The sequence below is a fragment of the Mustela erminea genome, chromosome 7 (genome assembly GCF_009829155.1).
Source record: "Mustela erminea isolate mMusErm1 chromosome 7, mMusErm1.Pri, whole genome shotgun sequence".
In the NCBI taxonomy this organism is placed as follows: domain Eukaryota; kingdom Metazoa; phylum Chordata; class Mammalia; order Carnivora; family Mustelidae; genus Mustela; species Mustela erminea.
This window is the reverse complement of record NC_045620.1, coordinates 39,278,179-39,295,665: the sequence shown is the minus strand read 5'-3', so window position 1 is coordinate 39,295,665 and position 17,487 is coordinate 39,278,179. Positions and strand designations below refer to the sequence as shown.

Sequence of the window (17,487 nt, the reverse complement as noted above, 5' to 3'; positions counted from 1 at the left end):
TTCTGCTAATTAGATACAGACATTTATGTCTGTTTTATAACTGTCCAGTATTTATTCATATACCAAAATTAAAATAAAATTATTTTAATAAAAGCAAAACCACCCATGAAAGGTTTTTTTCTTAAGATGTTTATATCTTAATCCATATTTAGAGCAGCAAAAACATACCAGAAAGGAAAAGAATCTATTTATTTTTTCTACAACTTTTCATATTTAGGGAGGGTTCCCTAAATAGGAAAATATCTACTATCTGCCAGGTTCAAAAAAGATGGACAAATAGTGGAAGTCTGTGAAAAATACTTTCATTTCCTAAAACATATATAGTACAATAAGTTACTCATTACCCCTAGGAAAAAGAACTGGTTACTTCAAGGCTCTTTACCTTTTGCCATTCTTGTTCCCCTTCCCTTAAATATCTCAGTTATTTATGTGAATCTGCCTTCTACTCATTTGTCGAATAATTATTCACAGTTGGAGTTACCAGCCTTCAAAATTACAACACTATTGGAACTATTCAATAATGAAAATAATAGGATTTTGGTTAACTGCTTTTTAATACATAGAGCTTAAAAAATAAAAAAAAAAAGAACCTGTATTTTCCTACTGTACTCTTAGAAATATCCAAACATGCTCATATATTTTTTTATAAGCTTGCTACCACTACCTGGTTGTACTAAACTTCAGAAAATGTTGAAAATTCCAAAAAACTGCCTACAAACCAAATGGCATCCCAGCTTGGCAGGCTGAGTGCCTCATTTTGGCTTCTCTCACTCCCTCTAGCGTTTGCAAAGCTCGTCTGTCTGACTATCCAGTTACCTCACTGAGCAAGAGCTCGGCTAAGTCCTGCCCATCTATGACATCACCCCCTTCTTCAACCACTGCGAGGTGAAGCTTTAACTTCAGACTTGGAGGTGGGCTGTGTGCAGTAAACTGGAATGCTCTCCCTTGCTCACTCCTCAGTGTAGGAGTGATCCGAAGCAGGACAAGCTCTGCCTGCAGCTGCTGTTGGCTTTGTGTGGACTGAACGCGGAGCTTGGGAGAGGGGGAGGGTTGTTACTCCAGTTCACAGTAAGTGGAATTACAGCTATAGCGGCAGTTTATATGGGATTGCTTTTTCTCGTCTTCCTGGTAAGTGTTTCCCATGTTCTTCCTTAAGATTGTCCCAGAAAGTTTGCTTGGTTTTTACTCTGTAGACAGAAATGACTTGGTACCATGAGGCATCAAAACATGAACGCTTGCTCTGTCACGAGTAGGAGCAATTTATGTGTGTGAGAGCCAGCGGGGGGGAAATTTGACTCTATAGCCAAATGCAAGAAGTTTCTTAAAACCTTCTTTGATTAAAAAGTAATAGGTAGTGGCTATTTTCTGCTACGTAGAGTTGTGATTTGAAAAGAGCCTTATGGAAAACCTTAAGTTGGAAAGTTAAATGTTAAATACTGAAGAATACAAGGCAGATTTTTTCAGAGAAAGGAAAGCGAAAGGTCTTGCTAACTTGGTGTGTACTGTATGTGTGGTATGATCACCAATTGCTGTTTTTACAACTGTGAAAGAAAATCAATAATCCCTCAGCCCATGAGTACGCAGTACATGAAAAGCATACATCTTGCTCACAGCTAGCCGAGCTACTCCTGGAGACTTCTGTGCCTCTGTAAGGATTAACAGCTACACCTAGATTTTAAAGCCTGCTCTGCTATCCTGCCAGAGCTGCTTCAAGCATTTCAAGCTTGCAAATCTCAACTCAGAGGAGGGGGAGACTTTTTTCCCAACCATACCTCCCTCCCACCCCCAGGAGAACGCCAAAATGCACTGCTTGGGCAAATGTAGTATGTGACTAGCATAGTAATTGGCATAGCCTACTCAGAAAAACTAACAAAGCTCAGCGCGGAAGCTATGCCTGATGTATGCAGTGAGTTCGGGGTGGCAGGGGGGTAAAATGAGTACAGTCCTCATCAAGTGGGATGTGCAGAGTATCCATTCAGTTGCAACTTACAATAAGAAAATTTTATATTGGAAGAAATGATTTTATACAGCAGAGCTTCCAAAAGTAATTAAATGTATCTTCTAAAAAAAAAATTTTTTTTTCAATGAATTAGGTCTGAAACAAAATGGTTGCATAGAGGTAAAAAGTGCAACAGGCCTATATTTTTCAACATCGGGGGTAGATATCTATCTATCAAAATTAAAAAGGGAAAAGAAAGCCTTGATATTTGCCACTTTTAGAATCAGATTCTCGAATGCTTTTGACAAATAGTTAATTTACATTTTCTTGAATCTGCTCTAAAATGCACATAAATGTTATTTTATTAGCAACAAACAGCATGAATAAAGCCACTTGAAAGGTGCATCATCTGTAGCAATGGCTTTCATTTATCCCAAGCAGTATATGAATATCCTGACTAGCATAAGACATAAAGAATAAATTTGTCTCTTCTGAGATAACCATTTATGCCTGCCCCAAAGTGACAGATGATTGATACTCATCTCTTTTGAAATGAGTAAAGAATTAATCTTTTAACAGTACCAAATATTATTATCACCATTACTACCAATATTAATAATAATATATGGGTTTTAAACCCAAAGAAGATTAAATCAGAGATACGCTACTTAGTTTGCAAATATGTGTGTGTACACAACATATACACACCTAGTTACACAAACACATATATTTATTAGCCTGAAATAAAAAAACAGGGTTACAAAAATGTAATTGTATGTATTTATATAGGAAAATCACATCCAATTTTTTTAATAGAGCACTGCCAAATCACATCAAATCCAGGAATCAGCAAAGATCTTATCAAATAAACATAATGAATTCATTAATATTGTTCTTGTACAGTACTAACCATCAGCTATTAATTGAGCTTTTCATTTCTCTGCCCCCCCTTTAAATCAGTGATGATTAGGTTCAAAATGCCCAACTAAATACTTCCTAAACATTAACATTTGTGAAATACATAATTAAACAGCAAATAAAGTTTTTACAGAAAAGGAAAACAGTAAGAGATTTTGTCATAACTGAATGTGGCAGCAAAATAGAAGGTATGTTTCTTTCGCTTTCAAGTGTTAATTAAGGAGCCTCCAATTCTATCAAAACTTTTTCAGAGATAAATGAAGCGGTGTGAAATAAATTTGGTTGAAATCTTGTGGCTGTCAGACTTTGTTAGCAAGCTATTAATTATCTTTACCCCAGTTTCTTCTCTAGACTATATTGCCCAATCAAATAGAAACTCCAATTATGTTCAGCATCTCCTGCCTAGGGACACCAGACCCTAATGAACACTCAGTGTCTCCAGATGAAAAATACAATTATCAGCTTTAAACATGCAAGTGCACTGCGGAGAAATCTGTCTGTGCTTTTCTTGGCCACACACCCTAAGGCTCCCTCCTCTTTCTGGATTATTTTGAACAATTTTAAACCCTACAAAAATCAGTAGCTGAGAACTTATGTTAATATTATATGACTGTTTCTTCTTTCTGCTTTTTATTTTTGATATGCCAACTTTATACCAACACTAAATTAAATCTGGTCACTTAAAGAAAAATTTCAGTGTATCTTAACTTTTCCCCCCTTTATTAAGGTGGGTGGGCTACATACAAAGAATGTGATTAATGACAAGATTCAGAGCTAACTTAAAAAATTCTGATTAAACCACCTTAAGTATTTTTGTTCAATCAGTTTACTTAATAGCATTATAAATAATTGTTAAAGTCCCATGAAGACCACCATAAATGAAGTCAATGAGGGAAATAAGATTCAGTAATTTTTCAAAGGCTGTAATTTCTTCCCTCCTTTTCCTTTCATTCCCCTAACCCCCCACCTCATGCCCGGCCCCCCCCCCAACCTTTTGCCCTAGAGGCCTTCACTGCTCTTCTCAACGGGAGGCTTTGTTGTAATTAAACCAGAGAAAAACTGGCCGGCAGCAGCCAACATCTGACTTGCGGCTTCTGAAAGCAGTGTTCTGGTAGAGTGTACCACCCCCCAGTGGGCAAAAACTCTACAGTAAATCTCTCAGCAATATTAATTCTCGAAACTACATTTTTCTCTTCAGAGCATAAAAAGGGCTGTTTCTTGACTTCTAGCATTCCACCATTTCAAAACTTATCATACATCAACAAACCAATTTCCAAGGAGATGATTTGTAAATGTCTTCTGAAAAAAGCCTTCTTCCTTTTAAGAACCAAAATAGGGAATATACATTTCAGGAAGCATTTTCCAGTTTCAGACTGCAAATCAACATCACTAAATTTGGTAAAACATCACACTAAAAAAGAGTTTTGAAAGCCATGTTTCTGTTGCATAGAAGAGCAGGTTTTAGGACTCCGATGTGACTGTTGACAAGAACTGCAGAGAAAACAGATTTTAAGTCACAAAGGAATGAAATACAATTTCACCAGCAGCTTAAGTTCATTTGTTTTGCATATGCATTATCTTTTTCCTAGACCCAAAATTAAGTGTCAGGAATGTATAAAAAGCTCTCTCCAGGTATTAGTCTCCTTAAATGAGAGGAGAGAGAAATTGCTCTCACTTGATGAGACAATGACAGCTTTTGTTCTTTATTCTTTCAGTTTTCATGTGCACAAGTTACCGTGGCAACTTTGAAGAGAAAACCCACAGACCACATTTGATTAAATAACATTTTTAAAGTGTGCCTCTGGACTGTGGATTGATCAGTTTATGTGTTGTTGATTTTCTTCCTCTTCATATGCTTTACATCAGTATTACCCTACTCTGAAATGAAAAGACAAAGTGTTTTATAATTTGGGATGGTCTCACTGACCAACACAGTGCTTGGCACACAGTAGACACAAAAATTTGTTGTATTCGTGTATGGAAACTTGAATATTAGAAATTTAAAGCATATCAACCAGATTGTACTCACAAACACTGAAAAAGGAACTTTAAAGTTTGCAATGGGAAAATGCTGGTGATTTTTAAAAATATAGGTTTAACTGCAATTGCTCAAAGGTCAACATAAACTTAAAGCTTGTTCCCTCCTCTAAGTCCTCTACTGCTTTACGACCCTCTAAACGTCTCATTCATTCATACAAGTCTTGGTTCTCTAATTCATTTAGTATGGCTTTAAATATCACAAAAGGAAGAAGCATCCACTGTGATGAAAGATAACCTCCTAGTTTGCCTTTTTGTTTAAGGATGCTCGATTTAATTTTAAAAGCCAGTATAAATGGAGAATTGGATTCATTTATCACAAATCTGTTGAGAGAAAAGAACCAGTAACATAAAAGGAGAAAGTAAAAATCCTTTGCTTTAGAACTTTTATCCCCTATGTTGCATAAATAAAACACAGCCTTCTTCAGGCTAGAAAATAGTGTGGATAAAACCAAGTATGAAAAGGCATACTTGCTTCTCTGCCGCTCAGCAAACCCTTCAGACTTCATGACTCTCAAGAGGGGAGTTAGAGGTCCTTCTGCTTGCCTGGCATTAAACAAAAGAATTGGAACTTTCCTGAAATCTGATGATCGTGGAAAATTTAACTACCAGACAGGCTGCTTAGAAAGCATTTTGCTGTCACTATCAACTAACCTGATGTACTCCAGTTTTTCAGTTTGACAGTATATTTAGCTTATTTTAAATAGCATTTGTCATTAAAAGACTTAGCATTCACAGGTTGATCATTTTGTTGTGCTTTCTAGCAGCAGTTTGCCCCTTCATAAATAAATTACCTTCTAAAATTTTGATTATATAAATACCAATTTAACTACAAATATTCACAGACTTGGATAAATCTGATTAAGTATCTGTTTTCTTCATTCTTGAGGTTTTATTCAAAATAATAATGCAATTAACTTGGATTAAAAGTTCTACTTTTAGATTTGATATTTTTTAAAAGGTTCCATCATGATACCATTATGTGAAGCAAATCATTAATACGACTCTTTACGAAAATCTCAAAACTCTGTACTCAATTTAAGATTTTTTTAAAATAAGCAATGATTTCAAATCGAAATCAATTTAAATCAAAGGCAGCAAATAAAGGATTTAGGAAGTTAGTGCATATTATCAACATATAATCTTAATCTAAGTGATCAAAACATGAAAATACATTCTCATTTCAAAAATCCCCACCTCTAAAATATTGTAGTAACAGAAATCATATAAACATGCAGATTGCCTCAAATCCTTGACTGTATGTAAATGTCAGTTTTCTGTTCGATAAAACTTCTTAAATTATATTAGTTTTCCTAAAATATCTAAAAATGATAGCATCCTTATGTATTTAATACTTTCTTAGGTGTATCATGGAACTAAATTGGAGTCTTTTAACAGACGATGATTACATTATAATGCATACTTGTTTAACTCCACAATTTTTGTTTATAAAAAGAAATTGACAAGAAAGATCCCTATTAAAAATCTGATTTATCAGTGAAGTGATTATGTTGTTCCTTTTGCCACAGTTTTAAATTCTATCTACTTAGTAATGATTCCATTAATAAACGGTTTAAAACATTCCTTTAGGTAACTAGGGTCCATTTATGTTTTTTTCCCAAGGTACCCTATTAATAATATTTTTCTAAAAGATCAATTCCTTTTCATTCAGAAGTAATGGCCTCTTTTCAAGCCTGTGCAGACATAAAGGCTTCTGAAGTCGATGCTGTGGAAACCTGGCCACAGTGTCCATACCAGTAGGGCTCATTTTTCTTTTTATCATTCGCAATCAGCTACCACATCTCTGTGTGCATGAATATGTAGAACTAGCTCAGAAAAGGGGAAGTGTAAGAATGGGGGGCAGGATCACATATTTTAGATAGTTTATTAGAGCCTTTAATATGCAAAACAAAACAGCTGTCTAGCACTGTAGTTTCAAATATAAAAAGGAAGGAAAAGATATAAAACAATCAAACATGAACTGTTTTGAGCTTAAAGAAAGGGAGTAGGAATTTTGAGGGAATCTTTATTTCTGAGAGTATCCTCTCCAAAGAAACCTGCTTGATAATTTTGCCTTTTGTTTTAATGTAATTTGGGGAAAAGAGAACAACATTTTCCAAGAATTTAATGAGATTTTAGGCTGTTAATCCCACAATATTACCACTATTGTATTAATGACAATGTGAGTTCGCATATCAAACAGAGCAAAAGCAGTTTTACAGATGTAAAACAAGAAAAATAAACAAATTAGTTGTCTTTTCACACCAATTTAAAATTTTTTTTCCATTCTCTCTGGGTTAAAAACATAAAAATCAATACATATTCTTAGAGCTTGATTTCATAAAATGTTTATAGTTCAGATACAAACTCTATCACTAATTATCATTATGATCATCATCTTGGACATACTCTAGGCTGACCTGACTTGGGGAACAGTCAACAGTTTTTAAATTCTCATTCATCAGATTCATCTCCTCAAGTGTAAAGTGTGTTCTGGAGTATGACAAATGCCTGACTATTGGTAACATTTTAAGCATGTTCTCACCAGTGATTTTTATCATAGTTTTTAATTAGTTTCTAATGCAGTTTAACAGAAGTCATTGTTTCCTTAGTTTAAATTAACCACATTATTTTAAATGTTGAATAATTTTCAAGCTTAGAAAATATTTAAAGCAGATACTTTTTAAAATAACTGTTATTATAATTTCAACAGCTTGATTTTTCATTTTCACATTCCACGAAAGCAACAGTTTTCAAGAAAATACACTGTTGAAATTCAACAATAATGAGCAAAGCCCTAAATGTATCAGAATAAAACCTCACTTCAAACAATAAATCATTTAAACTTCCCTCTGTGGGCATTTTGCAAGATCCACGAGAGACTAGTTTATCCATCTGCTAACTGCTATTTTTGCTTCAAGTTGCTTAAATAATAAATTAAATGGATCTGTATATTTTTTTTAAAGTTTCCTTCTGTTAATGCATTCTATGATAGTGTTGATATTTGGTAGCAAGCTAAAAGACAATGAATTTTCAAATAGAACAAGAAACAAATTTTGGCCTTGTTTAACATTCACTTCAGTAGTACTTGAATTCTGGAACAGATGCTATCCTTGTTGGACGCTAGGTAATTACTGGGGGAGAAGCAAATTAGATCTACTGTAGTCCTTAATTTCAGGGTCAAATATTTCCATGATACCCTAATGCTCTCTACGTGTACAGAAAGCCCCTGAGTGGGTCACCCTGCATAACAGATATTGATGCTACCCTCTTCCCCATGACTACCCCCCCAAAAATCTTCATGGATATTAGGTAATGGGCAAAACAGTCATCATTAAAATCACTGTGGGGGGGGGGGTGAAGCCTTAATTCTTCTTTCAGAAATGAAGAATATACTTACTGGAAATTGGTGTGTTCTGTTTGAACCTAGAAAGAGCAAAACCTTGTCAGGTTTTGATATGCTATCCAAATGGTCATTATAAGGTGATAGATTGACATAGGGTCCTTTCTATTTCAAACACAGATTAAAACATAAGAAAATTAAAATTGTTTTCTCCTGAAAAACTAATAATTACTTGAACATCTATGCAAGCTTTTGGCCAAGAACACCCAAGTAACTAGAGTTTCAAGATCATCAACTAGTCCTCAGAAATACCTTTAAGGAGGAAGGTGATGACGTTCACATTCTACCATTGGGAAAATTGAGGCCCACAGGAAGATTTAAACAAGGCATGGAGCAAATCAAAAGAAAAAATTCCAAAGCAAACTCTTTTCAAGTCTTTATATTGTAGACTGTATGACTTTGTAAAACCATGTTCAGAAATCTCTTAAAAGTTACCATGGCATTTGTCAAAATCCTTGTTACATATTTGCTCACCTCTTTGGCATATACTTGTTTTCTTCTTTTCAAACATTTAATCATTTTATATCTAAGATTTAAAAGTGAACTTCTAAAAATTGGCCTGAACTGAATTCAAAAGCCATGGAAGGCAATTACTGGTTCTTGAATGAAGCTTTCCTTCTGTGTTTAATTTAAAGTGACATTAACAGTCAGTTAACAGTAGAAATTATCTGTTTGGTGACAATCTCAGCTTTAGTTCCTACTTTATATAGTAAAATTGGGAAGTAACAAACAACTTTTCACCAACTACTATGTTGAAGATGTGTTGCTTAAAAGATAAACTGAAGTTAAATTTCTAGGAAATCTCTTTATCATGTTAAAGTTCATTATTAATAGTTCATTAAAACCTTTTGCTTTCACAGGAGATGCTCAGATCCAGTGTATTTTAAGGAAGAGAAATGTAAAAGAAATCTAGTATGCTTCCCTTTTTTTTTCCTATGAAGAATATTTGAATTAAATTTTACCTCTTAAAAAAGAATACCTATTCTTCTATAACGTGACTGCACCAGATATTCTGAGAAAGCAGCAAGAAGCAAAAGCTGGAAATAGCTATTTCACAGCAGGTAATCATACCTCAGGATATAGCTACTGTACAAAGTTTATACTTGGATAATCCTGGATAGGAATAAAGGTGGGGGGTAACTGACTGAAAAACCTATTACTATACAGGCCTTAGCATCATGAATGGCTTTCTTCATGAGGATCTGAAGTTACTATCTCTGACCACATTGCACAGAAGAGCCAATAAGAATTTTAAAGAGAGCAATTTCTACTAAGGGAATTAAGCTACACAAAAGGAACCTTCACACAGAAACTCTATCAGAAAAAAAAAAAAAGTGCATAGGAAGCCATGTGTTCTACATAGTAACAGGAAGCTGAATTGTTTCTGGTCCCTACTTTAATGAGCTTGCCCACCATGCTGAACTGCAGCTGGAATGTTCATTGACAACAGCGAGCCTGATCTGGAGGTGTGTGCGGCATAGGATTACTTGAACAGTGAAGAACATTTCCAAGGACTGAACAAGAGTTTGTAAGTCCCAGCCCCTCACCAGGAAAATAATATATGCGCATTGGATTTTCACTCACGCAAAATTTATTCACATCATTCAATAAGGTAGGAAAAATATTAAAGTGTTTTATTTTCATGCCTGAAATTACAAAGGCTAATTAATACATAAAAGTGGTGAAGACATCCTGTTGCACAACAGATTAGTCTAAATCTATAACTCTCTAGCCATGGAGAAAAGTTTAACCATATTCTAGATTAGAACCTGAAGAATGATAAATGCATTGTGAAACATATTATAAGATAGACCATAATAAAAAGTCTGCATAAGGCCATTAAGTCATATAGCATGAAACATAATAAAAATATGGGAACAAAAGAAAGAACTAGTTTAATATGAAATGGAATTTTCCACTTAGGTTAGCTGGATGTATTACTGTGTGTTCTTTCCTTCCTTAAAATAGATGAAAAAGATTCCTTCTGATTTCCTTGTTAGAAATATCTATGTAAGAGTATTTAATATTAATAATCAAAGAAAAATACTAACACCCATAATCAAAACAAATTAATGACTTTACTAGGATTCAGAATCTTAAGAGGTATCTATTAACTCACTATTCCTAAATACTAAGAGGATACATTTCTACATCTGTACAGTCTACCTAAGAAACAGACATCAAATTTTGATTTTTAAAAACAGTAATATTATTTAAATACAGCAAATCATATTCCTATGTGTCAATTCATTACGAATATTAAGAAAAAATTGGAAAATTGATTAGCTTGGTCAGTGATTGGCTATAGAATTGATATCAAACATTACAAAAATGCTCAATAAAACTTTAGTTATATTTAACATTTCAAAATCATATGGAATTGGGACTTGATACTCCTTAATTTAATACTACAAACATTTACAGTAAAGAGATTATGTGATCATGTTCACTGTTAGCTTGCAATAAACTCTACACACTCAAAAAAAAAATAATACATTAAAAGTGCATTTATACACATTTTAGTTTCTACATCTATTTTTGAATACTATTTTAAGTATCCTCACCTAATTGTTTTCTGTCTTTCTTTTCACTCCATTTTAGGGCTCTGACGCTACCGTGTACAAAGACCTCAACACTGCTGACCATGATCAGCCCAGCCTGGAGCATATTCCTCATCGGGACTAAAATTGGGCTGTTCCTTCAGGTGGCACCTCTATCAGTTATGGCTAAATCCTGCCCATCCGTGTGCCGCTGTGACGCAGGTTTCATTTACTGTAATGATCGCTTTCTGACATCCATTCCGACAGGAATACCAGAGGATGCTACAACTCTCTACCTTCAGAACAACCAAATAAATAACGCTGGAATTCCTTCAGATTTGAAAAACTTGCTGAAAGTAGAAAGAATATACCTTTACCACAACAGTTTAGATGAATTTCCTACCAACCTACCAAAGTATGTAAAAGAGTTACATTTGCAAGAAAATAACATAAGGACTATCACTTATGATTCGCTTTCCAAAATTCCCTATCTGGAAGAATTACATTTAGATGATAACTCAGTGTCTGCTGTTAGCATTGAAGAGGGGGCTTTCCGAGACAGCAACTATCTCCGACTGCTTTTCCTGTCCCGTAATCACCTTAGCACAATCCCCTGGGGTTTGCCCAGGACTATAGAAGAATTACGCTTGGATGATAATCGCATATCCACTATTTCATCACCATCTCTTCAAGGTCTTACTAGCCTCAAACGCCTGGTTTTGGATGGAAACCTGTTGAACAACCATGGTTTAGGTGATAAAGTTTTCTTCAACCTAGTCAACTTAACAGAACTGTCCCTGGTACGGAATTCCCTGACTGCTGCACCAGTAAACCTTCCAGGCACAAACCTGAGGAAGCTTTATCTTCAAGATAATCATATCAATCGGGTGCCCCCAAATGCTTTTTCTTATCTAAGGCAGCTGTATCGACTTGATATGTCCAATAACAACCTAAGTAATTTACCTCAGGGTATCTTTGATGATTTAGACAATATAACCCAACTGATTCTTCGCAACAATCCCTGGTATTGTGGGTGCAAGATGAAATGGGTACGTGACTGGCTACAGTCACTACCTATGAAAGTCAATGTGCGTGGGCTTATGTGCCAAGCCCCAGAAAAAGTGCGGGGGATGGCTATTAAGGACCTTAATGCAGAACTGTTTGATTGTAAGGACAGTGCAGTTGTAAGCACCATTCAGATAACCACTGCAATACCCAACACAGTATATCCTGCTCAAGGACAATGGCCAGCTCCAGTGACCAAACAACCAGACATTAAGAACCCCAAGCTCACTAAAGATCAGCGAACCACAGGGAGTCCAGCAAGAAAAACAATTATAATTACTGTGAAATCCGTCACCTCCGACACAATTCATATCTCTTGGAAACTTGTCCTACCTATGACTGCTTTAAGACTCAGTTGGCTCAAACTGGGTCATAGCCCAGCATCTGGATCTATAACAGAAACGATCGTAACAGGGGAACGCAATGAATACTTAGTCACAGCCCTGGAGCCTGATTCGCCCTATCGAGTTTGCATGGTTCCCATGGAAACCAGTAACCTCTACCTATTTGATGACACCCGTGTTTGTATTGAGACTGAAACTGCACCCCTTCGAATGTACAACCCTACAACGACCCTTAATCGAGAGCAAGAGAAAGAACCTTACAAAAATCCAAATTTACCGTTGGCTGCCATCATTGGTGGGGCTGTGGCCCTGGTGACCATCGCCCTTCTTGCTTTAGTGTGCTGGTATGTTCATAGGAACGGATCACTCTTCTCAAGGAACTGTGCGTACAGCAAAGGGAGGAGAAGAAAGGATGACTATGCGGAAGCTGGCACTAAGAAGGACAACTCCATCCTGGAAATCAGGGAGACTTCCTTTCAGATGTTACCGATAAGCAATGAACCAATCTCAAAGGAGGAATTTGTAATACACACCATATTTCCTCCTAATGGAATGAATCTGTACAAAAACAATCACAGTGAAAGCAGTAGTAACCGAAGCTACAGAGACAGTGGTATTCCAGACTCAGATCACTCACACTCATGATGCTGGAGGCCTTGTAGCAGACTGTGTTTCGGTTTTTTTAAAAACCTAGGGGAGGTGATGGTAGGAACCCTGTTCTACTGCAAAACACTGGAAACAAGAGACTGAAAAAAGCAATGTACTGTACATTTGCCATATAATTTATATTTAAGAACTTTTTATTAAAAGTTTCAAATTTCAGGTTACTGCTGCGATTGATGTAGTGGAGATGCCTGAACACAATTCTATATTTTAGTATTTTTTAGTAATTTGTACTGTATTTTCCTTGCAAATATTGAAGTTATAAACCATTTACTTTGTGTTCTACTGAGTAAGATGACTTGTTGACTGTGAAAGTGAATTTTCTTGCTGTGTTGAACAATCAGGACTGAGTTCACATAAGATCCTTGTAGTATAAGCACAGGCCATTTTTCACTTTGGTATTAATAAAATGTAAAAAAAAAAAACCTGGCTGGATGAGAAAAATTAAAGTTCAAAAAATAGTTATGAAGTAATGTCCAACTATTCAATTTGTATTATCCCAGTGGTATTCAATAAATTAAAATATTTGTGAAGTAATGGGCAATATCAAATTTGCTGCATATCTCCATTTTTACTCTAAGCAAATTAGATATCCTTAAGAAAGTAAGCATTATCTTCTGAACTGAATACATCAGCTGGCATAAAGGAGTGTGAAGTCTGTTATTAAAACCACTGTTAACAAAGCTTTGAGAATAAAGGACTTCACAAAATCAATAATGTGAGCATGCTTCTAAGTTAGGGGGAAAATTTGTACTTAGGAAACATGAAAACTTAGACTTCATAGTATAATAAACACAAACACCAGAATTGCATTTTGGTTTTGCCTATACCATCCTGATTTTTGAGAAGTGAATTCTAAAGACATAATTATTAATGTTTATAATGTTTTTATCATAAATGATTTCAAAAAAGAAACACTTATACGTATTTAAAAAGGTAGTATAACCATAAGCAATTCCCCTCAAAAATGCAGAGAAAGTAGTACTTTAAATGAGGAAGAATTTAAAAGAAAAATAAATACTAGAAATCAAATTTAGATCTGATTTATGTGAAATGTTTTAACACTGTACATAAAAGTTCAATTTACTTTCACAATGATCAAGAATACTGCCCATTACTGTCACAGTTTTCCACATATTACATAATGAACTTGTAACATTTCTTTCTAGCTTCCTACTGAATTGTGAGCTATTACTTGTTTAAAAACCACATCATTCTTCTGTTGCCATGATTTTTTTTTCCAACAAAAAAACCAAAGTGCATTGTACGCCCTTTGGCCAGTCTTGTATGTGCCTTGATCCAACGCTACATGTATTCAGCTTTTAAAATTCGACAAATTTTTCATACTTCCTTAAATATGAAAAATTATAGTCTTATTGCTGAATAAAACAAGAAAAAGTACAAAATAATCGTGCTTGCTTTTTCGGGATTATGTTACTATCACTGAAGTAGCAAATTGCCCAGCACATTATTCCTAAGCACCCCCATGTATTTTTCTAGGCATAAAAATAAACGTTGGCTACAAATTAAAAAAAAATAGCAATATCTTGAGCTTGTGTATCATTTTACTTTAAAGAGTTCAGTGTTCCATGCACAAACTAATTTCCTAGAAGTGTTTTAGAATTCTGTTCTGCTTATTCATGCCAAAGATGGAAAACTTCAGAAGTGGTGTTGTGATTTTTCTGTCTTTTCTATGCTGCTACCATTGTCCTGACTGATACTTTTTAAGGTGATCTTTGAAAAACTAATATTTTTAAAAATAGCTTTTTGGTAGTGTGAGTTGGCATTAGAGGTTTTAGAATCCCAGATCTACCACTTACTAGGTATGTACTTAAAAACAACTTAGTTTCCTTATCTATAAAAAGCCAGGGTGGGGGGGTGTTGCTATTTATTAGTTCCACCTGAACAAAGGGTTGTGGTGAGGATGAAATGACATGCATGGAAACTGCGCAATATTCAACCCAATTTAAGTTACTACTTAGTTACTACTAAGTTACTACTGTAGACTTAAGTTATTACTACTTAACAGAAATTAAGTTAAGAAAAGTTTGCCATGTGTTTCCAGAGGTTGGCCAGATGTTTCTGCTTCTACTGGTCTACTAACAGATATCTCCAGCTGCCTGTGAAACCTCATTTTTTCATTATTTATTTGCCATCCTCATATATTTCCCAATACCTCTTTTCACTTCCTGGAATGTTTTCCAGCTAACTTAGCAAGGACTTATGTGATTAACATTAATTATAGGGAACATTTTGTGAAGAAAGCTTGATTTTGCTTCTAGAGGTTTTGAGCAGTTCAGCTACAATGCTGCCAGAAGTCGGGGAAAGGGCTGGATGGTTCCATAAAATTGCTATAAACCTATGAGTTTATAAAAAGCCAAGAGCCAAGAGATTATATTGACTGTTTTCCAGTTAGTACATCTTTCATGAGCACAGAAAATTTTAGGTATGTTCTAATATATGCATTATAATTATCTTACCTGGGACAAATCAGAAATGGGTTTTATATCAGCAAACAGAGACACTGACAGGGTAAACACATGCACAAACTAATTTCCTAGAAGTGTAAAAGTTTATTATTTCCCTAGGCTTGTTAGAAATCCAAATATATATCTTTTCAATAAAATAATAAAATATAAATAACTACCTTAAAGGGTACTAATTATAAAATATATCTGTATGTATCCCAAACTAAATGGTTACAATTTTTACTGATCAAGTACTAACAAAATTGTAGGACAAAAAAAAAAAAAAAAATCCCACCCAAATATACAACTTAGAGATTTAAAAAGAGTACAATTCAAGAAGCTACCAAAGAGTGAATGTATATATATATATATATATATATATATATATATATATATAAATAAAAAATACACACACACACACACACACACACACACACATACACGCATACATATATTGGGGGTGAAAATTGCTCCCTTGCTGAATGTTTGACAAAAATCAAAAAATCGTTTTTGGATGCAGTCTCTTGTGTAACTGCATTAAATCACTGCACTTACATTCTCATTCCCTATTAAAAACAATACTGTGCTCCATCTTTCAGCAAGGCCGATTTATTAAAAGTATTCCCCTGTGCCAAAAGAACTAGTAAAAAAAAACAAAAACAAAAAGCCTCTGCTTTGCTAACTACAGTTTCTGAGTGAAGCACATTTTATAGCTACATGCCAACATGACAGTTTTCCTGAGGAATCCAAAGAGACCCACATGCTTTAAAGCACCTGAAGTGTGGGTGTTAAAGAAACCAATCCACCACTGAATTTACTTTAATATTAACTCATCTACTGCTGAAAACAGTAGTGGCATTTAAAATTCTAGTTCCTTTCTCATACTTAGCATGATTAGCAAATCTTAATTTAGCATAGTCTTGGAATTAAAACTACTGTATTTTATGCTTTTAGACTTTTGGTTAAATTAGCAAAACATAACTCATGCTTATCAATCACTTTCTGAAGAACTTCAAATTTCTTTACATATAATCTTGACACCCAACGACCTATACAAATGGTGTCTACATTATAAATAAATGAAGCATTGACTTCAAGAAGTATGCTGTCTATAGGATGTAAGGGATAAACATAAGATCTAATGAAAGTTTGCTACAACTGTGGTATAAAAGAAATAGCTAGATATATTTGGATGGGTCAAAGAAGACCTCATGAAGGAGGTAAAATGAAGGATAAGAAAATATTTAAAAAGAAACTAGATACTGGTCATGGAGAAAATGGAGAAAAAAGTGATGGAGATAGGAAAACAGGGGCAATGTTTCTCAATGCTGGCTTTGGTCACAATCCCTTGGGGAGGCTTTTATAAAGATAACCAGGCCTTAATACAGACCTACTAAACTTAAATCTCCCAGACTGAAGTTGGGTATTTAAATTCTTCTCTAATTCCAAAGGTGATTCTGATGCAATTGGGGACACCTGATTTTGGAGGTATCTGGGGGAAGGCCACCAGGCCTGCTGAACATACAGGGCCCATAAAGGAGGTAAGGCTGGAAAAGCTCTTTTATGTCAGGCTATATAGTGTGTTGAATTCCCAGCTGAGAAAGTCTGGATGATATGCTTTGGTGATCGTTTCTGAACAGGTGTATAAATAATCAGTACTTTAGGGACATCTTGTAGAAATAAGGAATATTGAATGAAGGATGAATGAGGAAAAATATGAGAACAAGAAGATAAGTTCGAAGGACATGCATTACTGCAGGCAAGAGGAAACAAGGGCCTAAACAGTGGAATGGTGCTTTAAAAACAAAAGCCTAATTCAAAGATACACGAAAGGTAGAATTCCTAGAACCTGGGAACTGAGGAAAGAATAAGAATTGAGGGTGATGATTTTTAGCCCAGGTAAGCAGAATGCTCGTGAGACACTTAATGATGAAAAATACTAGAAAAGCAAATCTCAGAGTATTTTGGAATCTATGCATCGTACAGATTTATATCGGCTAATTATAAACTGTGCCTTCTTTAACCTTTCAAGTGACCCAATCTGGATCCAGTTTAGATGATAAACTGTAAGTGCCTTAGGTTTTAAAATACTTGTATGTTATCCTTCTGA

General features: G+C 34.9%; 2 protein-coding genes across 4 annotated transcripts in view; one reads left to right on the top strand and one right to left on the bottom strand.

Moving 5' to 3' along the window:
- Positions 1 to 17,487, bottom strand: part of MACROD2 (mono-ADP ribosylhydrolase 2) — a 1,971,474-nt gene that overhangs the window by 1,611,585 nt on the left and 342,402 nt on the right. The gene's annotated exons all lie outside the window — the stretch shown is intronic.
- Positions 883 to 14,452, top strand: FLRT3 (fibronectin leucine rich transmembrane protein 3). 3 transcript variants are annotated; one of them, XM_032351444.1, is made up of 3 exons: positions 883 to 1,128; positions 9,158 to 9,358; positions 10,899 to 14,452. In XM_032351444.1, the coding sequence occupies exon 3, from the start codon at positions 10,942 to 10,944 to the stop codon at positions 12,889 to 12,891; it is 1,950 nt and encodes a 649-aa protein (XP_032207335.1). In that variant the 5' UTR covers positions 883 to 1,128; positions 9,158 to 9,358; positions 10,899 to 10,941; the 3' UTR covers positions 12,892 to 14,452. The 3 variants fall into 3 exon arrangements, with proteins under 3 accessions (XP_032207335.1, XP_032207334.1, XP_032207336.1); XM_032351443.1 differs by having other exon boundaries at positions 9,158 to 9,909; XM_032351445.1 differs by lacking the exon at positions 9,158 to 9,358.

Coding starts and splice junctions, on each gene's coding strand:
- FLRT3 (XM_032351445.1), top strand. CDS start 10,942: ATGATCAGCCCAGCCTGGAGCATATTCCTCATCGGGACTAAAATTGGG.